Raw genomic sequence first — 24,701 nt, forward strand, 5'->3', positions numbered from 1 at the left:
GCTGGGGAGTTAAAAGGTTACTTTGGAGTAGATGAAAAACAAAAGAGAAAGCGGAAGAGAATGTAGATCTGATGCCAGGAGGAAGACATTAACTGGTAAAGCAGAATGTCCTAACTTGTCTTTTATATTTGTCATTTCTCAGAAGAGAAATAAAGTTGTAGTTCAGCATTATTGTGCCTCTTCTGCAGTTGAAGGAAAAGTTGTCGTTCAGGATAGACGATGAAAAGGCAAAAGAAAATTTCCCTAATTTAAATGTATCCAAGTCTCTGGGATCAAGTCAAATGACGTCTGTGGCATTGAAAGAAATAGTAGAGGGGATTATAGTACTGCTATCTGTACTATACTTCAAACATGGAGATTGATGTAATTTTGCAGGATCCAGTCTAGATCGGTCACTGGGACCAGAGGTTTACACCGCACATTTCAAAACCACAGACCTAAATTTTGGTGCCACCACATGGATGACACGTTTGTCATCATTGAAAGAAATGCACCGAAAGACTTTCATACCCTCCTGAACTGCATTTTCCCAGACAGACAATTCACAACAGAGGAAGAGATGGCTAAACAATTGCCATTTTTAGATATGCTTGTCAACAGGCAGGAAGATGAAAGCCTAGGAACCACAGTTTATCACAAGGTCACCAACACGCCATACATTAGTTCCAACAGTAACCATCCACTCTCATACAAAAAGAGTTGCATCAGAGCACTATATGGTAAGGACCCACTGTAGTACCCAGGTAACTAAACAACTGGAGAACAGAGATCTATGTGAACAATTCAGGCAGAATGGCTGAATTCTGCCACAAGCATTTTATTAGAAGATGCCTGCACAACATGCAAGGGAGAAAAGAAAGAAAGAAAGACAGAAAGAAAGAAAGAAACAAACAAAGAAACAAAGAAAGAAACAAACCAAGAAAGAAAAGGGAAAGCAAGGGAAGGAACGAGGCAAAGAATGAATGAATAAATAAACAAACAAAGAAATAAATTATTTGGCACACCCTGCATTTCGGAAGCAGTAGAACACAGCTTCTGAGACAGAATATAGAATAACAGAGTTGGAAGGGACCTTGGAGGTCTTCTAGTCCCACCCCCTGCTTAGGCAGGATACCCTACACCACTTCAGACAAATGGTTATCCAATATCTTCTTTAAAACTTCCAGTGTTGGCGCATTCACAACTTCTGGAGGCAAGTTGTTCCAATGTTTAATTGTTCTGTCAGGAAATTTCTCCTTAGTTCTAGGTTGCTTCTCTCCTTGATTAGTTTCTATCCATTGCTTCTTGTCCTGCCTCAGGTGCTTTGGAGAATGGCTTGATACCCTCTTCTTTCTGGCTGAATGTGGGCATCACACACTCTCCAGAGGATACCATATGAGGACAAATCATGCATTGCAAAGACTGCTTGGAGATATGAGATACTTCTAATATCCCCTGAATTCATCTCCTGCACAGATTGCCCCTGTGAGTATGTAAAGACAGACAAGGAGGAAGTTAACCATCAGACTGCAAAAACACAAGCAAGCAGTCAGACAAGGAAACCCGAACTCAATGGGAGCCTCACATTGCAATGAACAAGGACGTTCATTCAATCTTGTAGCTACTAAGATTGTTGATTGAGCAAGTACAAAGATAGTCAGGGAAATGATTGAAGCCTGGGAAATGGGCTTCTTGTCAGTCAACAGGAGTGCTGATTTATCACCACCTTATCAGGTACTTGGGAATTGAGGACTTGACAGAACAAGAAAACGATGACTTAATATCTGGTCATCAACACCCTAATCAACAAATAAAAATCCACACACAACCAGGTACCACATAAATAGTATGCATAGAATAGCCCAAAACACACACTCTGCTAAGTTCCCTGATGATGGGCTCTAGCACGAGTCCAAAAGCTTAGAAGATCCCAGTGACTGACCCAGATTGGATCTGGGTCGGTCACATATATTTACCTTCATTTTTGACATAATTTGTCCAATTATTGTCAGGCTAAGTTTGAAGCTCCACTCATTTACCTTAAATTCCTTTGAATACAGATCATAACTTTTGTCTTTTTTGGAAATGGTGGAAATCATGTGACCAAAGCAATGGACGCTAAAAATTCCCAAATGTCTTTTGCTTCAGGAAGCTGCACAGGGCCTCAAATTTAAGGCTTATACAAAGTAAGTAAAGTTGGTTTGGCTTCAAGGGTTTGTTTTTGCTTTATCTGAAATGCAGATAAACATTTGGCTTTGCTGTCTTTCCCCCTTTTTGGCTGAAACGATCAAATTTCATCAAGTAAAAATTTGTTATGTACTGTTGGATATCATAAAATTTATCAAATATATCAACTTTTTATGTAGTCATATTTTCCATGGAAAAGGGCATTTCTTTGGAAATTTTCTTCTTGAAACTCTGCCCTTCGTACTAGATTGTCCAAGTATAGTAGCTGTGTGTAATCATTTACAACTTTTATGATTTAGATAATTAAAGTATTGTATTTTTGTTAAAGAATGGTGGCAACCAGTCAACACACATGCTTCTTACAAAAAGGACCTTATTATACAATGATTTACAAAATATACTGCATACAGATATACTGAAAACTTATTACTTACCACTTTTAAAACATTTCACTTTTAAACCTCATTCATTTCTTTTCCAGAATGTTTGTTCTTTTTCAGTCTTATTCCAATTTAATTTTCTATTACCCTGTTTCCCCAACAATAAGACCTTCCCGGATAATAAGCCCAATCAGGCTTTTGAGCACATGCACTAAAATAAGCCCTCCCCAAAAAATAAGCCCTCCATGAAAATATTGCACAGCAGCAGCATGTACCACATTCGCCACCTCCTACACCTCAAAAATAATAAGACCTCCCCGAAAATAAGACCAAGTGCTTATTTTGGGGGTCAAAAGAAAACAAGGGCCTATCTTGTTTTGGGTGAAACACAGTAAATTCAGCTTTAACCTTAAACTTCATCCTTACTATCTTACTCATCTTTCTTTACTTCCGTCTTCTAACCATTCAATGATTCACCTGTTAACCCTCTTTATGGGAACAAAATTCAAAGCATCTGGAATGTGTTAGTTCACTTCTAGTACTTTATTACAGGAGTTTCTCTTCTCCTCCCACTCCTCCCCCCCCCCAAGTTATTTTTTTTATAATTTTTTATTAACAAACATGTAAAATACACCAACACAAAACTTAGATGTACACCACATTTACACAATACAATACGAACAGGAGCTTCCTGTTCTTTCTAATAGCAATTATTAATTGATACCGCTCACCTTATATTATTTCCCCTTCTATTGTATTTCATTTGGATTTCAACATTCTCAACACTCTTATTTTACTCATAACTATTATTTTTTGAGTTTTGTTATGTTCCTTCATTGATTCTTGTTTCTTTCCTCCACCCACCTATACCATTTATCCCATATCTGGTAGAATTCTGATTCTTCTTTTCCCTGGATTTCTTTAGTTAGTTTGTCCATTTCAGCACAATCCATAACCTTTCTTATTGTTTCATCTTCGCTTGGAATTAATTTGTTTTTCCATTTCTGGGCAAAGGCAATCCTTGCCACCGTAATTATATGTAGTATTAAACACTGGATTTCTTTTTTGTATTTCGCAGACATTATTCCTAATTAAAAAAAGAATTCAGGTTTCCATTCTATTTTAAACCCTGTTATTGCCTCCTGCCAATTTTTGATTCTTTTCCAAAAAAATTTAGCCTCCTCACAGGTCCACCATAAATGGTAATATGTTTTGTGTATTGATTCGCATTTCCAACATTTTGGGGAGGTATTTGTTAAGATTTTAGCTAACCTTGTTGGTGCCAGGTGCCATCTGTAAAATATTTTGTACTGGTTTTCCTTGTATGCAACTGATAGTGTCATTTTTAAGTTTGTTCCCCAAAGTTTTTCCCGTTTCTCTAATTTAATATTATAGCCAAAGTTCTGCACCTATTTTATCATTTTTCTTTCACAATTTCCTCTTCCATTTTATACTTCAGGAGGAATTTATATATTTTCCCTATCATCTTTCTATCTGAGCTTTGAATAATTTTATCCAATTCGTGTGGTTCTGTTTCGATGTCATATAATTTAGTATCATTATTGTATTTAGTTTTGATTTGGAGGTAAGTTAGCCAGTCAACTTTCATGTTCTGGTCTGCCAATTCTTCAATTGTTTTTACTTTTCCCTGTCTATCAATTAAGTCTCTGTATCTTAGCGTTTTGTTCAAATCTATAAAATTTGGGTGAGTAGTCCTTTCTGTCGGTGATAGCCAATTGTGGATTTCCACATAGTGGATTTTTTTTATTTTGAACCATTTTTGCAATAATGCTCTTCTGATTAAACGATTTTGAAAGTATTTGTGCGTTTTATTTTTATCACCCCATAGGAATGTATGCCAACCTGCTTGCAAATCATGGCCTTCAAAGGTCAAAATTCTTTTATTCTTTAGCTCTATCTAATCCTTCACCAATGTTATTGTTACTGCGGATGCAAGTTATTTATTTTGCTTCTTCCTTCAAGAGGTTGAGGTTGGTTGCTCTCAATGAAAACAGCAGTCATTCATCTTCTGTTGAGGGGGTGGGGTATGGGAATTCTCCTTGGGTGATGTTAGTGTGTTGTTTTCCAGCCTCTTCTTCCTCCCATCCCTTACAGATTACATTCATTTACTTTCTGGCTTTCTCTGGCTTGAGCAGCTGCCACAACCCTTAATTCTGGTTAACTAAGAGCTGGTCAATAATGCAAGTGGGCCCTCCCAGCCATCTTTTTTTCTTCCCAAGTCAACTTTGCCTGGAATTAAGTCAACTTTGCCTGGAATTGCCGAAGCTACTGCCATCTTTGCCTTCAATCACACATTGGATCCCTTTCCGAAGTTCATCATTTTATTCTTTATCACCTTGGAATATTGTCTGAATCTAAAATTGATTACTTTTTATGGGTTTTGTGAATGCTGGTCTTTGCCTTTTTCCCCCTTTCTTCTCCAACCATCTCCAGCTCATCGTCTTGGGACTCTTGTGAACATCAGCTTCTTCTCCAACCAATGTCATTGACAATGCCAATGTCAAGAAATGCTTTTTGAGTTGACAACCAACATTTCTCAATTACGGTAATTCTCAACTGTCCTTAATGTTCTACCTTCCATAAATCTGATTTTACATGCACCTGAGCACACATCCCTGTGAGAAATGCTAACAAGTGGTTACTAGCCTCAGGACAAGGCAAGCAGAGAATTGCCTTTCACATGCAGTTCCTTCCTTTTTATTATTTCTCTGCTGCAGTGACGTGCGGTCAGCTTTAGGCCTGGTGAGGCACTTTTTAGACTTGTGGACTTCAACTCCCAGAATTCCACAGCCAGGCATGCTCAGTTCCAATTTAAAGTGACAGCATTTTCCCCCCTTGCAAAATACATTTTCCCATTCTTTTTCTTCTCCCTCCCCCTCCTTCCTCCCTCTCTCCCTCCCTCCCCCCTCTCTCAAACAGACACACGCACACAGAGAACTTCGATCCCTCTCTCATTCACTCACTCTCAAACACAAACACAGAAATTGGATTGGATATATTTTCCAAAGGCTTGAAAGCAGCTCCTCTGCCATACCCCCCCCTTCCCCTGCTGCCTTCTGATCAAACTTTTTGAATTCCTCCCCCCTCCCCCCACACACCTTTTCCAGCTGTTTCAGAGACGATTTCAACTCTGGTTCTCCCTGCCCTGCCCTGCCCTGCCCTGCCCTCTTGAAAAGCCAGAGCTCTGTCAGACTGAGCTAGTTGCTCCCAGAGAACTCTAAAAAGCCTCTAAAAATGCCCTCTACAGGAGGCGAGAGAATACGTGCCTCATTTGCATAAGGAATTCTTTGCTTGTTAACCCTTGCTTAACTCTTAAAAGGCGAAAAATTCCTTATGCAAAAGAGGCCCCTAGTTCTCTGGCCTCCTCCTAGTTAATACTGAGAGCAGACACCAAGCCACTGTAACTTGAAATCTGATAGCAACTACCCTGGCTTTAATTATTTAAAAAAAATTATTTAAAATTCTTTCTTTTCCCTGAGGAGACTGGTGAGGCCCCGCCTCCCTTGCCTCTAGTGATTGCACGTCCCTGCTCTGCTGGACTGGAAAGAAGGAGACCTGTGAAGCCAGTTTTCAGATCCCTTATTCAGTACAGTCAAACAGCCTAGAGTTGCCCAACCAGAGCCCACTCTGTATGTGCCCAGTAATCATAACCTTTTTCTGAGGAACCTCTGAGTAAAAGGAAGTTATAGCAAGAAGAATGCTTGGATTTGCACACCAGAATGAGATTTGCTTTGGTTTCTATTAGTTTCAGTCAACAGACAAACCGACCATGACTTAGCACTAAGTCAAACTTGCCGTCATACTTGGTATGAAATAATTTCCTCTTGATGATTTGACATTGCTCTGCGTTTGCACAACGAGCTGAATGCAGGTCAACAAAATAACTATTGTATGCCCATCGCTTGCTACACCTAAATAAATCATATTATGACTTAACATGATAACCTGAGTCACAGTATGTTAAGACAGTGCCTGGTATCCATAGCACACTAAACCACAAATTTCTTAACTGCTCGTTAGCCGAGTCTAGTGTATTGTACAAACCTGATTTTTATCAATCCAGTAAGTACCTGATTTTGTTTTGTCCCTGGGACTTTCTTAGTCATCTGCTGCTGAAGGGACAGAAGAGGGGTGTCAAACCCGAGGGGGTCACAGCAGTATCACATGACGCATCGGGACTTTCCCCCCTTTCCTAAACTGGGCGGGGCCTGAGCCAGCACGGGCCGCGAGTATGATACCCCTGGGATAAAAAGCAAGCTAAATGATCTTCCTACTTTCAGATGACGTCCACATCAGCAGGGCAGCTACTTTTGATCACTGTAGTCAGATCCAAAGATTACCGTATTTTTCGGAGTATAAGATGCACCTTTTTCCCTCAAAAAAGAGGCTGAAAATCTGTGTGCGTCTTATACACTGAACACAGCATTTTTTGCCTCCTGAAACCATGCCCCTTCACCAAAATGGCCGCACAGAGCTTTTAGGAGGCTTTCAGAGAGCTCCTGAGGGCTGGGGAGGGCATAAATGAGCAAAAAATGGGCCAGCCCCCAGGAGCACTCTATAGGTGCTAGTTGTCATCTACAAAGCCCTTCATGGTATTGGATCTGGGTACTTGAGAGACCGCCTACTGCCAATTACCTCCTCTAGACCAATAAGATCGCATAGATTAGGCGTCCTCCGAATTCCATCAGCCACCCAATGTCGACTGGCAACTACCCGGAGGAGAGCCTTCTCGGTGGCTACTCCGACCCTCTGGAACGAACTCCCCGTGGAGATTTGTACCCTCACCACCCTCCAGACCTTCCGCAATGCCCTTAAAATCTGGCTGTTCCAACAGGCCTGGGGCTAACGACTTGTAACCCCACTCGAATGGTGTGACTGTTGTGTTTTTAACGGTGTATGACTCTATGTTTTGTAACTTGTCTGTCTCCCCCCCCCCTTCATTTGTGAGCCACCCTGAGTCCCCTCAGGGAAAAGGGTGGCATACAAATAAAGTATAAATGAAATGAAATAAGCTTCCTAATGCCCCTTTTTGACGAAAACCGGACCCATTTTTGTCAAAAACAGGCAGTTTTTGGCTCATTTTTGCCCCCCCCCCTCAGGAACACTCTACAAGCCTCCTAAGGGCTATTCATGCCCATTTAAAAAAAAACAGGGGGGGGGGCATTTTCAGGAAAAACAGGCCTTTTTAGAAGGTTTGCAGAGTGCAAAAACCTTTTTTTATTTACCTCTTCAAAACCTTGGTGCGTCTTATACTCCGAAAAATACGGTATATGCTAAAGCCTTCACTGGATTAATAAAGTTGGGTTCTTCACCTAAGGTTTAATTGATGGCTTGATGATTCACATGTCAAATCTATGGCTGGAATTCTTACAACATTGAATCACAAACATGTCTGGTCTTGTCTATTTGATATTTCCCCTGAAACAGTAGGTTGACCCAGATTCCACATTCTTCAATCACATTCTAAAGCATGGGTAATGTTTTTTTCCTGGCAGGAGAACAAGCAGCGGTTTAATACAGCCAATTTCAATAGAAACGAAAGCAGAAAAAAATTATCCCATAATGCAGTTGCCCCATCTTGGGAATCATGCAGTCTATATATTGAGCGCACTGACTTTATTTTTTTTTTTGGGGGGGGGGGGTAAGTTGCTTACTTTAATTGTGCATCTGATCAGGATTGCTTGCATGGTTTAAAAATGTTGCTAATAAATCTTAAAAATAGCTCACACTTTACACCACCTGCCTAGTGAAGCTGGTGCAAGGTGGAGCTGTTTAATCTGTATTCTTCTTCCATAACCAACAAGTTTTCAATGATAGCTTCATCTTCAGGGCTGTGTTCTAGGACCATCTCAACCCGATGGACAGCTGAGGATTCATCAGCAGGCATATCTTCATGATTCTTTGGATTCTCCTACTTGTCCTTTCTTCCATCTCTCACTGTCTTGTAGGCTGATAAAATACTGCTTCTCAGCCGTAAGGATTGGAGCGTGCAACCATGTATTTTCCATGCTCATCAATGTTTGGTACATTAATACTTGGTGGTTACCGTCACTGAAAAGAGATTTGACCAAAGGAGGGGATTCTTTTTTTCCGGAGAAGAGACTGCTGAACGCACTGATTTTAAAGAAAGTCAGCTGGCACATATATTCCTTCATTGACATTTTCTTTAAAAATGGACCTCACCCACTCCCCTGGCCTTCAGAAAAGCTGTCAATACCTGGCTGTTCTGGTAGGCCTGGGGCTGTTGACTTCATCGTTGAGGTCCAGCCCCAACTGAAATGAATGTATCTATGTTGTTTTTTTAACTTGTCTATCTTATTTTTATTTTATTTTATTTCCCCTCTCTGTAAGCCTCCTGGAGTCCTCCGGGATTGGGCGGCCTATAGATAAAATTAAACTTGAAATTAAACTTGAAACATGTTTTCTTAGGAAAAGTGCTGTAACCTTTCACACTTAAGCTGCTTTCTTCTCTTTGCAACATTCCTAGTTCTGCAAGTAGGGATGGCCTGTGTTATTTCATAATAAGCATGACTTCTCTATGTCACTGCCAGGCAAAAAAAAAACAAAAACAGTCAAAAGAAATCTGTATGTTAGTTTCGTGATAACCTCCAGAAATCTATGGAAATCCCCCAGAAAGAATAAAAAAAGAGGAAGGAACTCATCTAGACTAAGGCAGGATGAGGGACCCCGGATGTTTCCCTGAGGGATGGGTTCCATGTTCTTCATGTCCCATGATGTGATACAACTGTCTTGCTTAAATTAGTTCCATTACCATTGCAATGTTGCATTCACTTGCATCAGAATGGAAAAAAAGGAAAGCATTACTAAAGGTTTGCAGAACAGAGCAGAAGTCTACTGAATCGGGCATCCTGGTTCCTGCAGTGAATAACCAATTATTTGGCAAAATTAAGACAAGAGCACACCCTTCTGCCGATGGCCAACCTTCAGAAACAGCAATCTTTTCCTCCGAGGATTGCATAGGGCAAACCTTTCTCCATGAATTTTGAAGCCATTTCGATCAGTAGCAAAGTCATCTTCGAAAAGCAAATTCTACAAATTGGTGCAGGCAGGAGTAAACTGCTGGGAGTTCTCAAGGGTTCGGGAGAACCTCTAGCTAATCCCACTCCTGTCTGGTCCTACCCACCCCTCCACTCCCAGGAATCCCCACATGGCCTCTTATGGATGCAGGTAAGTGCAGGTCATGCACAGAGGCTCAGGAGGGCAAAAAACGGGTCTACTGGAAGTTTGGGGAGGTTTAGGTTAGGTTTAGGTTTAATTTATTTGTATGCCGCCCTTTTCCCTGGAGGGACTCAGGGCGGCTCACAACTCAAAAAGGGAGGGGAAATACAAACAGAGTTACAAAAAACATAAAAACCATACATAGTTAAAAGCACAACAATCATACCATTCGAAGTGGGGCAGCAAGTCTTTAGCCCCAGGCCTGTCGGAACAGCCAGGTTTTAAGGGCTATGCGGAAGGCCTGGAGGGTGGTGAGGGTACGAATCTCCATGGGGAGTTCGTTCCAGAGGGTTGGAGCAGCCACAGAGAAGGCTCTCCTCCGGGTAGTCACCAGTCGAAACGGGCCTGTTTCTGGCCTCCAGAGGACCTCCGGAGTCTTGAGCTTGAGGAAAGCCTCTGGAGTCGGGGGAGGGCAAAAAGCCCCCCCCCTGCATTAGGCAAACTAGATCATGCCCACCATAACCACTCCCACCAAGCAACCAGGCAGAGAACCCTTGCTAAAAAATTTGAAGGCCACCCCTGGGTGCAGGTAGTTTTTCACTCACAATCATTCATTTGATGAAGCTACAGCAGCACTAAAATATTGACTTACAACCAGTTCTGGCACTTACAACTGTCACAGAATCCCCAGAGTCCAGTGATCAAAATTCAGGCACTTACAATGTTTGCAACATCCCAGGATCATGTGATCACCATTTGCAATTTCCCCAGCTAAAGTCGAGGAGGGGAGCTGGATTTGCTTAATGGTCATGTGATTCACTTAACAACTGGAGTGATTCGCCTAACAAGCATGGCAAACATATTAAAATCAGGCATAATTCACTCAACAATAAGCTTCCTTAGCAACAAAAAGTCTGGAGCTAATTGTGGTCATAAGTGGAGGATTACCTTTAATTAACAGATTATCAGAGTTGGAAGGGACCTTATAGGTCATCTAGTCCAACCCCCCTCCCCCCACTCAAGCAGGAGACCCCACACCATTTCTGACAAATGGCAGTCCAATCTCTTCTTGCAAGTCTCAAGTGATGAAGCCCCTACAACTTCCGAAGGCAACTTCTGTTCCATTGGTTGATTGTTCTCACTGTCAGAAAGTTCCTTCTAATTTCCAGGTTGAATCTCTCCTTGGTCAGTTTCCATCCATTATTCCTTGTTTGGCCTTCGGGTGCTTTGGAAAATAGTTTGAACTGTATGAAGACAAGAAAGAAAATAGTTCTCTGCTTGCTCTCTCCAAACCATGCATAGCTACAGAAACAAATCTTGCTCTTTTCCTTATCTATAATGCATTCATGCAACTTTTAAACTACCGTAGGTTGCTTATAAACCTAGCAGCTATTTTTTACAAAACATGCTCAACTGTTTAGATTTAACGGTTAGCCCTGATGTGACTTTATGATACCTAGGATACATTTTTGAAGTATTGCACAAGGCTCAAATTTCGACTGATTCAGTAACTGGGTTGCACATGTTGTATAAACACAAAGTAAATCAGTACAACAGTATATAAAAATGTAAATAGGTTTGTGTGTCTATAGTAATTGTTGATTTTTTTTTTGCACCAAAGCAGCAAGTTTTTGTCAGATTTTTAGTCTGACAAAAGAGCAGTGTCCCAAACTCAGGCACCCAAATAGTTAATTTTAACTTTTAAAGTTGGAAATTCCAGACAAAACAGACAAAAGTATATCAATGACAGTTATTTCCAGACAATCGTGACTTCTGAGGGTTGCAAACTAAGATTATGAAATCTTAGAATTCATGCTTATTAATACAATGAGATTCCTGGCATCTACTGCACTATACCCAGCTACATTTATAATCCCATTTCCGAATTATTTTATACTAATTCATCTAAGGATCCTTCTGGATACAGCAGTGCAGCACAAGCCTTTTGGAATGCAACAGCAGCTCTGATGAGTCGCTCAAGGGCTTCCTCCTTTCATGTTTCCTCACTATCACCTCCTGCCAACCTCAACATCTGGAAGTGAGTCATCATCGCCTAGATGTTCAGCTGACTGTATTGTTTTCACACACCATGTTTAACTTGGTTATTCAATGATCTCATTTTCTGCACTTTCTTTCGATACACTCAGCTCTAAAGTAAACAAATTTCATGTTGTTTAAACCAAGTTTAACAAGTTGTCCAAACGCATCCTTTAAAACTTTCCTTGATCTGATTAAGTCTGCTATGAGAATGTAGCCAGTAACTAAGTAACCCGGATTTTGCATTGTTTTTGAAGATGAGGTTTTCATTCCACTGGCATGTTGTGTGGACATGGCCTTTCTGTTGTTCTTGAGGTTGGGTTCATACAACACACTCACAAATCACAGTTACTGTTCTCATTTGGGGTGCTACATCTCTCCAGTGGATTTAATGTAGATTGGGGATTCACACAGCACATTGTGACAATACCATAGCTAAATTCCTGCAACAACCTACCCAACTTCATCTCATTTTACTTGAGCATGCTCTATGAATCTAGCCAATTTTAGAGCTTCTAAAGAGTACAACAACAATCACAACAACAAAGGATGGCCAGATTCTCTGGTTGTTACCGGCATGTTTCCAGGAGGCTAGTGATGTGTCTTTTGTATTGCATTTTCTGGTTGTGTGTCAGGGTTCCAAGTAATAGACGCATAGCAAGCAAAACTCAGAGGCAGGTTGATTCCTCAAAGAATAGCTTGATTGGATATATCATATTGGCACAGATCTAATGAAAACCGACTCTGAAGGTTCCCACGGTTTTCACCTGATTAAAAGTAAAAGTTTGCCACTTTCTCAAAACAATCAGTCACATGGTCTAATCACAGCTCTGGTCCAATTGCCTGGTGACATCACTCCTCCTTCCTCCAACCAGGTGTGAGAGTGTCCTTAGTTCCCAAGAGAAAGTATTTTATTTTTAGCACAAAGTCCCAGCTATATCAAATTACCCCTTCCCTATCCTTCAGCTCCAGTGTGGCAACACTGAAGCACCAAGATGGCTTCAGGGTTGACATTGTGCTTCTTCCTTCCCTGTCGGACACAGCACATTTACCACTAGCACTCTTCCGCCATCAAAAAAGTATTCTATCCACTCATCCACCTTAATAAAGCACACTGGCCAGTCAAGGCAAATTGTGAAATCTGGACCAATAGACAGGTGTAAATGGATGCCATGGCTACCTTGGTCTAAGCTAGGCTAAGATGGGCTTTATGGTTTGGTGTGCTGTGGGATACTAGCTATTGTTTCCATGTGTATCCACAGGCCAACATATCTGGCTATAATTCAGATTATATGTAGGACACCTAATATGAACACGAGATCTTTTTAATGTGAGCTCAATATATCCGATGAACTCAGCTCCTGAATCAGACTGCCTTCTTTCCCTGGAGGCTTGCACTTTTCAAAAATGCTTTTGAGGAAGATGATGAATAAATGTTAAACGGTGCAATCCAAGAAATGCTATCTGCAAAATTTACAAAAGTCAAGGATTCACCTGAAATACAAGGAATCAGATGGGTGCTGGAATATCATTAAAGTATAACTTGCAGTGTATCTGACCCATCTCCAACCTTCATAATCTTTTCTAGTCTAAACATTTCTGCTGACTTCCTATTACGCATGTGTGTGTTTTTGATATTTGCACTCTCCAAGTTGCCCTTATATTGGCACTCTTAAATATCCTATTTTCAAACCCTGTTGAGAGAAGGTAAATTACGTTTTTCTCCCTCCCTGCCTGCGTTGCACAGGTTCCCTTCCCAGTTTCTGAACAAAAAGAGAGATGACAGGAAGTGCAATGCTTGCATTCGTTTTCTGCATGGAAATAAAGTCATTATGAACCATGGTGGCGCAGTGGTTAGAGTGCAGTACTGCAGGCTACTTCTGCTGACTGCCGGCTGCCTGCAATTTGGCAGTTCAAATCTCACCAGGCTCAAGGTTGACTCAGCCTTCCATCCTTCTGAGGTGGGTAAAATAAGGATTGTTGGGGGCAATATGCTGTCTGTAAACCACTTAGAGAGGGCTGTAAAAGCACAGTAAAGCGGTATATAAGTCTTAAGTGCTATTGCTATTACCCATCTCCTCCCACTTATGACTGCAGGACTGTAACTTTGTTGCTTGTAACCTTACCATTTATACTGATATTGTTTACCTGATTGCTTATTTATACCCTATGACTATCATTAAGGAATGTACCTTATGATTCTTGACAAATGTATCTTGTCTTTTTATTACACTGAGAGCATCTGCACCAAAGGCAAATTCCTTGTGTATCCAATCACCCTTGGCCAATAAAGAATCCTATTCTATTCTATTCTATTCTATTCTATTCTATTCTATTCTACTCTATTAACACTGAGTCTAGGGGTGAAATCCAGCAGGTTCTGACTGGTTCTGGAGAACGGGTAGTGGAAATTTTGAGTAGTTTGGAGAACCGGCAAATACCACCTCTGACTGGCCCCAGAGTGGGGTGGGAATAGAGATTTTGCAATCTCTCCCCAAGAGTGAGGAGGAAATGGGGATTTTGCAGTATCCTTCTCCTGCCACGCCCACCATGCCACGCCCACAGAACCGGTAGTAGTAAAAAATTGAATTTCACCACTGACCGAGTCTGATTATGAACAAACAACGTTTACACAGCAAGCTTCATCCGCGAAGCGAGTTGCTAACGAGGCAGCCGCCACACGCAATAAACGGGCCACAGAACAGACGCCCTGTGGGGGAAGTTTGCGACCAGAGGATGGCTGAGAATCACTCCAGATTGGAAACAGCAACATACCAGGGGGTAGAAGGAGGGGAGGGGAAGAGAGAAAGGAAATTTCTCCGTCTCTTTTCCTTAGAAGAGAAGGTGTCATCGAGGAACAAGCAAACGGGATTCATCAATCATAACACATTGGCGCCAAATGTCTTTAAAATCCCAGAAGCAGCGCAAAATCCCCTAGAGAGGTTTCCTCTGCTAAGGCTTTCCTCGCTATGCATTACGAATCGTCCAGGTTCCCGACTTTCTTTTTCTTCCTCGCTGCCCCGACTCGTTTCCTTGGCCGCCGATCCCGTGCCTTGCTGATTCACCCGCGCTCATCGGCGTTTTAGGAGCAAAATGCGCCCATGCCGGAGGTGGGGGGTGTTGACTCACACAAACCAGGCTTTCCGACAGCCCCGCCGCCGTCCCAAGGGACGCAGAGCTCCATAATGAGGAACGCCATTTCTTATATAATCCTCCTATAGAAGTGGGTCCTTCCGGTTCCTTTCGGAATTCCCGGAAATTAGAGATCGCCTCTTCCCGGCACTCCCACCAGTCTTTCTTCCAGTCTGCTCTCCTCCAGATGTTTCTGAAACTCTCCCCCAACCCCGTGATTCTGCAGGAAACGCTGGTGGGGATCCTGGGAATTGTGATACTGCAAACTCCAAACTGCACACGGTTAGTCAAGAGTCTGGGAGCCCAACCTTAATGGTGGTGGATCTCTGTTTTAAAAGTTATATTTAACCTGTATGACAAACTATAGAAGCATGTTATATAATGTATAGAATGTGATGGGCTCCCTGCTGGTGGGAGGAATTGTGAAAAAAGATGTTGATTTCAACAACTGCCAGAATAACAGAGTTGGAAGGGATCTTGGAGGTCTTCTAGTCCAACCCCCTGCTCAGACAGGAAACCAGTGTTTCTCAACCATGGTGACTTTAGGTCCTGTGGACTTCAACTCCCAGAATCCCCCAGCCACCAGCTGGGGGATTCTATTTCCACGAAAGTAAAAGCCTATTTAAACTGCAGTGTCTCTGTATGCTGGTTTGTATGTTCTCCAACACAACTCTCAAAACGCTTCCCTGAACGCACTCACTCTCCCAACGGGGAGCTTGCCTAACAGTATGGTTATAAGTTGAGGATTACATGCAGTACATTTATATAATACAGTTACTGAATCTAACTCTTTTTCTGATTTGGTACAGTATGTAAATCATAATCTAACAAAATCCCAAATAGATTAGGTTCACCACTTGGTACAATAAACCATATCATTAACCAAACTAAATACTGATATGTACAGTCGAAAGAAGCAAACAGTGGCAGCTGGCTGTGTCCCACCACCCCAGAATTTTGGTCATATGTTCAAATCAGTTGCTACCAATGTTGGGTCAAGACAAGGGATAAACTGTAGAGCATTAGCAAAATAAGAAAGAGCAGGTTTTGCTTATCACCCTCCAGATTTTCAAAGTACCTGTATAGCACTAAGAGAAAATGTTTTTTAAACTCCAAGTCTGGTTGTATGCCTTCCTGATCTTTTAAAATTAGCACTTGGTGTGGGGTCATTTTTCTTTCAGGATTTTCTGCTCTTGACAAATTGTTCTCAACCTTTATATTACTTGATTGTCCACAAAAACTCAGGTATTCAGTTTCCTTTTCTTTAACTTTTATTTTTGGAAGGACAACACACCAAAAGCAGTTCAAATGTATTTCTGCTTCATTGGCAAAAATAATACTGTATACAAAGTAGGGAAAATGATATGGGTCTGTGTTTTTTCCCATGCTGGAGGGATGGGAAATTCCCAAGGAAATAGAGATTTGGTGGGCAGCCAGAATAACAGTTTCAAGTGCTACCAATCAAAAACCATGTATAAACAGTTTTTCTTATCCTCTTTAATGCATCTATCAACAAAAAAACAGGGTAAATCTAATCAGTATACAATTCTACAAAAGAGACAGTACTATTTTGCAGTTAAAGACTCATCTAGAATATATCTTAAAAATTGTTCTAAAGAATGGAAATCATACTAAAGATGTGTGCAATGTGTGATCAGGTATTACATTTTCTCTACTCCTATGACATGCCAGATATTTGTCTTTCTTTATATGGACGATTGCTAGATCCTTGTTTAGAAATCGACTGCTAGATCGTTGTTTGGAAATAGCCTGATGATAGGTCACCAAAGCAATGAAAGATTGTGAGGACCATAGGGTGATCTTCTTCTTGCTTCAATCGGATTCTTCCACTATGTCTATGACCTGTCCCTCAGACTTAAAAGAGAAGACATCTAATTTTAAACTCCATTTCCATCACCTAAATTGAGAAATTCAAAGAAACATCCTGGCAGTGAGAGGCCATGGATGGCTCAGCCTGAAAGACTTAATGCAATTGAGCGAATCCAGAGGTATTTCACGAGAAGAGTCCTCCACTCCTCTGCTCACAATAGAATACCTTATGTCACCAGGCTTGAAATTTTGGGTTTAGACAACCTAGAACTATGTCAACCAACTAAGGTCTGACCTAAGCGTAGTACACAAAATTGTCTGCTACAATGTCCTACTTGTCAATGACTACTCCACACATTCACAACTTAGGGTGGGGCTGGACAAAGTCAACAGCCCCAGGCTTGCCGGAACAGCCAGGTCTTAGTCGCTTTGCGGAAGGTTGGTTATATGCTGACCTTGACCTTCCTCTCCCCCACAGCCCCACAATTCTCCCATTTAATTATGAGAAACGGGCTGCTAAAGCTACTTGGATATCCAGGCTGTATTCTGTATTCTGTGCAACCAATTAGATAGCAGTAAACAGAAGGGGGAAAAATATGTCTTTTTGTGGTCCATATCTGGAAATGTTAATTAAAAAAAGACTTCCCCACATGTGTATGAGATATAGGGGAGACAATAAAAGCGTGACCCGTCAAAAGCGCGGAGGACAAAATCGCGCTCGACGAAAGCGTGCATGTGACGTCATCACAGCGCGACGAAAAAAATTAAAAATTGAAATAAAATTAAAATTAAAGCAAGCCGATTCACATAAAGGTAAGGGTTAGGTTTAGGGTTAGGGTTAGGATTAGGTTAAGGGTTAGGGTTAGGTTTAGAGCATTAGCGTTAGGTTTAGCGTTAGGTTAAGGGTTAGTGTTAGGTTTAGCGTTACGTTAACGGTTAGGTTTAGGGTTAGATTTAGGATTAGGTTAAGGGTTAGGTTTAGGGTTAGGTTTGGGGGGGGTTAGGGTAAGGTTTTAGCTTTATTTTTACATTTTTCGATCACAGCGCGATGTTTTCGTCGCGCTGTGATGACGTCAAATGCGCGCTTTCGTCGAGCGCGATTTTGTCCTCCGCGATTTTGTGGTGGAACCCAATAAAAGGAGCTGGGTATGTGTATGGGGAAAATATAAATAAAATGTGTCAGGGCAGAGAAAATAAAGTTGTGTATTCAAAGGAAAGGATGCTTTAGGCAGCCTAAAGCATCCTTTCCTTTGAATACACAACTTTATTTATAGGCTTGGATATAAAGGAAGAGGCGCATTAAATGTTTTGCCTGGGAATACAAGGACAATTTTTGCTGGAAATAACACTGATTAGCTACCAACATTTAGAATGGAATATGAAACGGCTATTGGGTTCAAAAATGGGAAAGGAGGATGCCAAGACTGCATATTGTCACCAATCTATTTAAATTGTGTGTGTGTCTGTCTGTCTATCTATCTATCTATCACCTGGTAGGGAGACAGAAGAAACAATTTAGGTAGATAGAAGCAAGGAACAATTAAGAAATTTCTTTCAGAAGAAAAGACAGATGTGCAAAAGCCAACCTGTTGCTCAAAATCAAACATCCTTAAAATGTATTGATTGCCAGTGCCACCATAATGCAAATAGGGGAAATAGTAGAACCGATAATAGGCTCTATTTTCCTGGGCTCAAAAGTCCACAAAGATGCAGAGACATCACACTACCATCAAGGCCAAGGTCTTCCCTGTTACGACACATGGCTGGGAAAGCTGAACCATCAGAAAGACTGAGCAAAGAAAAATCAACCTCTTTATATTGGAGGATATGGTCGACGGTATCTTGGAGAGCAAGAACACCGAACAGTTTGACATAAGATGAATAAAAATAGATTCTCATTGGAATAATATGGACAATATGTTGTCGCCGGGGCGGGTGATGGTGGTGGAGGTTATTTTATTGTTATTTTATTAATTTATTATTCTCTATTTTATTAGTTTTACGCTTTTTATATTATATATTGATTGATTGATTGATATTCTTATAAGCCGCCTTGAGTCGCCATGTGCATATAAGTGGCAATATAAATTTGCAAATGAAATAAAATAACAATAATATAATGAAGTTAGATATTTTGGACACATAATGCATAATCTCTTATGACAGGCATGCTTTAATTGGATACCTTGACATTGTAAGTGGCATTGCAGGAAGAGAGCCATATTAGTCGAAGGTAGTCCAAAAAATCAGCCAGAGATTGGTAGCACCTTTGAAAATTAACAATGGAACTGAGCTGTAGATCACCAAAACTTATGCTTTATAATAAAATGTGATACTTAAAGATGTGCTATAGATGATTTATGATTCTAGATAATTTGGAGTTTGACTTGCTGACAAAGAATCTTTTGAATTGTATGACTAAATGAAGGCATGGGCTTCCATTTCCCAAATGAGATTGCAACATCTTGACATCATTTTTCTGTAGTGTTCAGAAAAAGAATAGATTGACACTTAGTAAAACAAAATTGGGGAAATTACTGCTTAGTCTAGCAAACCATAAACAAGCTGTAAGGACTGAAGTAGCATGCAGGATCCAAAATGAACCAAATAAAGTGGAGGATTAGAAATGTTTAGACTAGGAAACAAAAAAAAAAGCAGCCAGTGCCAAATCCTTTAGTGGCATTCTCATTGCCATGTTCTGTCTTAATTGACACATGCTACACATGTAACCAGAAAGCAATTACATCTTGTGTAAAGGAAACAAGACACCCGCTGCGTTGAAGTGCTGCCAATCTTTGATATCAAATTCCCATATTGCCACATCATTTGTTTTTCTCCAAGTAAGTTTAAGTGATCTTACCTACCTCAAGGCAATGCCTAAACAAAATCCCATTAACCAGGAGGAGTACCAGAATGACTGACTTAAACCTGCTATGTTCGGGCCTGAGATCATGTGGCATATAGCGTGCATCAAGATATTCTGTTAAACATAGGGTTTTGGATTTATTTATTTATGGCTTGTTTGTTTGAGCACAGTATGTTATATCAGCACCATAACTGCATTTTGCTCATCAGAATTTAAGCCAGTGATGTGTGAATGCAGCCAAAGAGGAGTAGAGATTTGAAAAGAGTAGGGTAGGGTAGGGTAGGGTAGAACAGAACAGAATTGAATTGAATTCTTTATAGAATAGAATTCTTTATGGGCCAAGTGTGATTGGACACACAAGGAATTTGTCTTTGGTGTATATGCTCTCAGTGTACATAAAAGAAAAGATATATTTGTCACAAATCATAAGGTACAAGAGTTAATGATAGTCATAGGGTAAATAAGCAATCAAATCATACTAGGAAACGATCAATGTAAATCGTAAGAATACAAGCAGCAAAGTTACAGTCATAAGTGGGAGGAGATGGGGTGATAGGAACCATGAGAAGATTAATAGTAATAGTATGCAGACTTAGAGAATGGAATAGAATAGAAAATAGAATAGAAAATAAAAGCTCAAAGTGGGTCTTCTAGTTCAGCCACTACTCAAGCAGGAGACCCCGTATACCATTTCAGACAAGTGCGGGATCTCATCTGTTAGATAGCATTTCCCCCCATTTAAATCCCCCCCCCCCAGTCCTAGCAATGCCAACCCAAAAATCCCCTCCGAGAATGCGCACGGGATTGCTCTCACCTTGGGATGCAAAACGAAGAGAAGCCGCTGCGCCCCCCCCCCCCCGCCCCTTTCCCCCGGGGGGAAGGGGAGAGCGACGCCTTTCCAGGATTGCCCAAGACTTGGCTCCCGGCACAGCGCGGAACTGCCGATGGTCGGCAGATTTGTCTCATCCGCTTCTCAGCTCAGCTCAGTCCCGCCCCTTTGCTGAATACGGCGGAGTTTTCGGAATGAGCTCAGCTCATGCTTGGGAATTCCCGGCCTCCGCTCCTCCCTTCTTAGAAACCCGCCAATATAAGCGAAGAGCACCATGGAGACCGTCAGTCGCTTTCCAGGATCTCTCAGCAGCCAACCTCGCTTCTTCCTACCCTCGACATCATGCGCGCTTCAGTTCAAACTGCCGCCGCTCTGGCTCTGCTGGTGCTGATGCTCAGTTCTTCGATTCTAGGTCAGTCCGGGCAAGTCTGGGGGGAGAAAGGGAAGGGGGGGGAAAGAAAGGGATGAGGACGGGTCGGTCGCTTTCCTGTCGAGCCCGAGAGGACAGGGAGGAAGAGAAAACGGTGAGCGGGCGGGCAGCGGTTGTCCCAAGCCACTTTTCCCCTTCTCCTTGGCTTCTCCCCGCCTCTAAGAAAGGGACAGTTGTCTGAGAATTTTGTCGAAATAGGCCCATTGATTTCCTTCCACTCTCTGTTTAATGATCAAACGGTGATTGCAGTCCTTTGGAACTTATTGATCAAAGACAGGAGCAGTTCAGGAAAACTTTACATCAGGGGTCCCCAAACTTGGCAACTTTAAGACTTGTGGCCTTCAACTCCCATAATTCTCCAGCCAGCTAGTAACCTTATCCACAAGTAACTACCATTCATTCAATGACTTGGAAGTTGCCATGATGTTGAAGAAAAGGGCTTCTAACCAGACCTGGGAGTTAGATAAGACTTTCTGATAAAGTGTTTTTATGTAAGGAAAGTGTGTGTGGGGGGACCCTTTGGAAGCATTGATGCAGAGTATCTCTTCCAACATTGCTGAATAATTAGCCCTCTTCTTCCATTTATTCTGGAGTCCCAGGACTCCAGAGTAAAAACAAACATACAAACAAATGAGTTCTTGACAAGCACAAGCCTTATTGTCTTTTACTGCAGAAATCCAAAATTGTTCTTCCACTCACTTGCGTTTTCATTTCCTCCTATAGCATCTGATCCCCCAACCTCCTGCTGCTTCAGCTACACAAAAAAGAAGATTCCACTCAAGCTTTTGGTCAATTTCTATGAAACAAATGGCAGATGCTCTCAGCCAGGTGTTGTGTAAGTATCAATTCCGCAGCAATTTCAGCAGTCGGGCGTAGAGCAGGTATAGTGAGGATGGGCTAAAGTATCCTCATAGATCTAACGCCACTACTTCTTCATATATGTACCTGCTCGCTAGAGCAAGGATGGTTAACATAAGCCGTGTGCTACCGATGACTTCCAAATTCTCCTGAAATTTGATGATTGACATTTGGAGGCAAAGAGCTGATATATTGCTCACTAATATTTTACAATATGAGAAAGAAAGGGAGTAGCTCTATTATGATCTTGCAACAAAAACGACAAAGTTTTATTATTTAATTATTATATGCATTATATGCATATATTGCCATAATCAACCTCCATTTTTCTGCCCATAAGCCGGTAAAAAAGCTAAGCATCTAAACATTTAAAACAATTACAATTATTTTATTAAAATAAATAAAACTAAAAATATTATTCACAGAAGTTATAAATTTGGCCCAAGAGGGTGTTCTTTAACTTTTTTTTCTGAAAGTGAAAAGAAAGTACACCCCACAACTTAGGAACAATATTGGGAAATTAATTTTCACATAAGCTTTTCTAAATAACTGTACATTTTACCACTATTTTGGTAAGGGCAAAAAGAGTATTAAAAAGAGATATAAGACAGTATTATCCAAAGCAGATATAACAAGACATTTCTTTCATTGATCTATATTAATATATTAACAGGGTTTGCACGTCAGGGAAATCTATACAGTGACATACAAATCCATACAATGTTAGTTTATTTTGAGAAACCAAGTAACTCATTTATTTTAAACGTGGCTAAAATAAACCCTTAGTGCTTTATGTAAATTAAGTGATGAGATAGCAAACTTGGTCTTTTTTTAAAAAAAAATGTTAAAAAGAATTAAAAAGAATGTTACTACATTTTCTTATGCGTCATCTTCAATATGGTGTTCTCCAGAACTATGTACTTCAGTAATCAGAATGGTTAGAGTAACTATTATGGTGAAACATGGGAATTCTGGGAGGTCAAATCAATATAGCTGAGGACCTCAATCTGGGATGGTCATCCTAATGAAATTATGTAATTTGCAGTATTTCAGGGAGGAAGTCACATTTTCCAGATTAAAGTTTGAGGATTAGGTGCTTGAAACCATATATGCTACCTTCTGTGCTCAGCATAATTGCTATGTGGAATAATTTAAGGGGAAACAGTTAGGAAGTCTTTGAAATCAGAGTTCAGGTGAAGCAGAATGTGTGATTAAAAAAAGCAGTGCAATTGGTGTGAAAATAAAATTGGAAGGTATAATTTTTTGTTATTCTTATGATTCCCTTCAGGTTCATCACACGGAGAAACCTGCAGATTTGTGCCGATCCCTCTGAGAAGTGGGTTCAAGAGCATATGAATTACTTGAAAGCGAACCGAACAGTCCGTGCAACTGTGGCAAACTAGAAGAGATGAAAACTTAAGGGCATAACACAACTGCATACATACTTGCTTAATCAAGCAATTTTCCACGTGCAACTGCACTTAAATCTCAGGAAATTATTTTAAAATATTTAAAGTATTTTATTTGGGGAATGAATGTTCACTCCTAGTAATTATTTTATTTATGAAAAAAGTTAAGATAAGATAAAGGAATTTTGTATATGTTTATGTATTTGAGTGTTAGAATATACATGAAACCGAAAAAATATTTGTGTTAATAAATATTTTTATATTAACAGTATTAATCTCTAAAGATTTATTTCCTTCCACCCTCCTCCACAAATTGTGGGAAAACTCTGCCTGAATACTTTCAAAATCTTAATGCTATATATAAGCTTCCACACTCTTTACATGTTCACCTTCCATTTTGGACCTGGTTAAATTAATAGCTGTATTTGATAGTTGTATTAGTTAATTAATTGGGTACTATTCTGTATGTTCCTAGCATACAACAGCAATAACAATAGGACTTAGACTTATATACCACTTCACAGTGCTTTATAGTCCTCTCTAAGCGGTTTACAGAGTCAGCATATTACCCCCAACACTCTGGGTCCTCATTTTACCAACCTCAAAAGGATGGAAGCAGTGGTGAGATTCAAATAATTTAACAACCGGTTCTCTGCCCTAATGATTTCTTCCAATAACCAGTTCACCCAACTGCTCAGAAAGTTAACAATCAGTTCTCCCAAAGTGGTGCGAGCTGACTGAATCCCACCACTGGAGGGAAGGCTGAGTCAACCTTGAACAGGTCAATATCGAATTCCAGACTGTGGAGTCAGCTTGCAATACTGCATTCTAACTACTCTGCCACCATGCTGGTTTTCTGAAGATATATTTTTATTCAAATCAGCTAACTTTACATACAGCCTAGGTCTAGGACCTAGGTAATTAAAGTTTGAATATTACAAATATAAATCTGCAAAGTGTTTATATACCGTATTTTTTGGAGTATAAGATGCACCTTTTCCCCCAAAAAAAGAGGGTGAAAATCTGGGTGCATCTTATACACTGAATGCAGCATTTTTGGCCTCCCAAAACCCGGGTGCCTTCACAAAAAACAGATCTGCATAGGATTTGGAAGGCTTGCAAAGTGCTCCTGGGGGCTGGGGAGGGCAAAAATGAGTGAAAAATGGGCCGTTTTTTGCTTGGTTTTACCCCCCTGGGCCCCAGGAGAACTTTGCAGGCCACTCAAACTCTGCATGCCCTGTTTTTCACAAAAAATGAGGTGTGTAGAGGGTTTGGGAGGCCTGCAGAGTGCAAAAATGTTTTTTTTTTTAATTTACCTCTTCAAAATTTTGGTGCATCTTATACTCCGGTGTGTCTTACACTCCCAAAAATATGGTAGGTAGTCTGCAACTTAAAATCATTCACTTAGCAACTATTCAGAGTTACAACAGCATTGAAAAAGGTGACTTACAATCAGGTTCTTGCGTTTATAACCACCAGAGCATCACCACAATTACATGATCAAAATGCAGGTGTTTGACAAATGTATTTACGATGATTGTGGTGTTCCGCAGTCATGTTTTGC

The 24,701-nt window shown here is 40.7% G+C and overlaps 1 protein-coding gene across 1 annotated transcript; it reads left to right on the forward strand.

The window, feature by feature from the left end:
* Positions 1-20,250: 20,250 nt before the first annotated feature.
* Positions 20,251-23,386, forward strand: LOC116507036 (C-C motif chemokine 4-like). The gene is made up of 3 exons (XM_032214962.1): positions 20,251-20,852; positions 21,594-21,705; positions 23,017-23,386. The coding sequence occupies exons 1-3, from the start codon at positions 20,783-20,785 to the stop codon at positions 23,129-23,131; spliced, it is 297 nt and encodes a 98-aa protein (XP_032070853.1). The 5' UTR covers positions 20,251-20,782; the 3' UTR covers positions 23,132-23,386.
* Positions 23,387-24,701: the final 1,315 nt, after the last annotated feature.

This window comes from Thamnophis elegans, chromosome 4 (assembly GCF_009769535.1).
Source record: "Thamnophis elegans isolate rThaEle1 chromosome 4, rThaEle1.pri, whole genome shotgun sequence".
NCBI classification, from domain to species: Eukaryota; Metazoa; Chordata; class Lepidosauria; order Squamata; family Colubridae; genus Thamnophis; species Thamnophis elegans.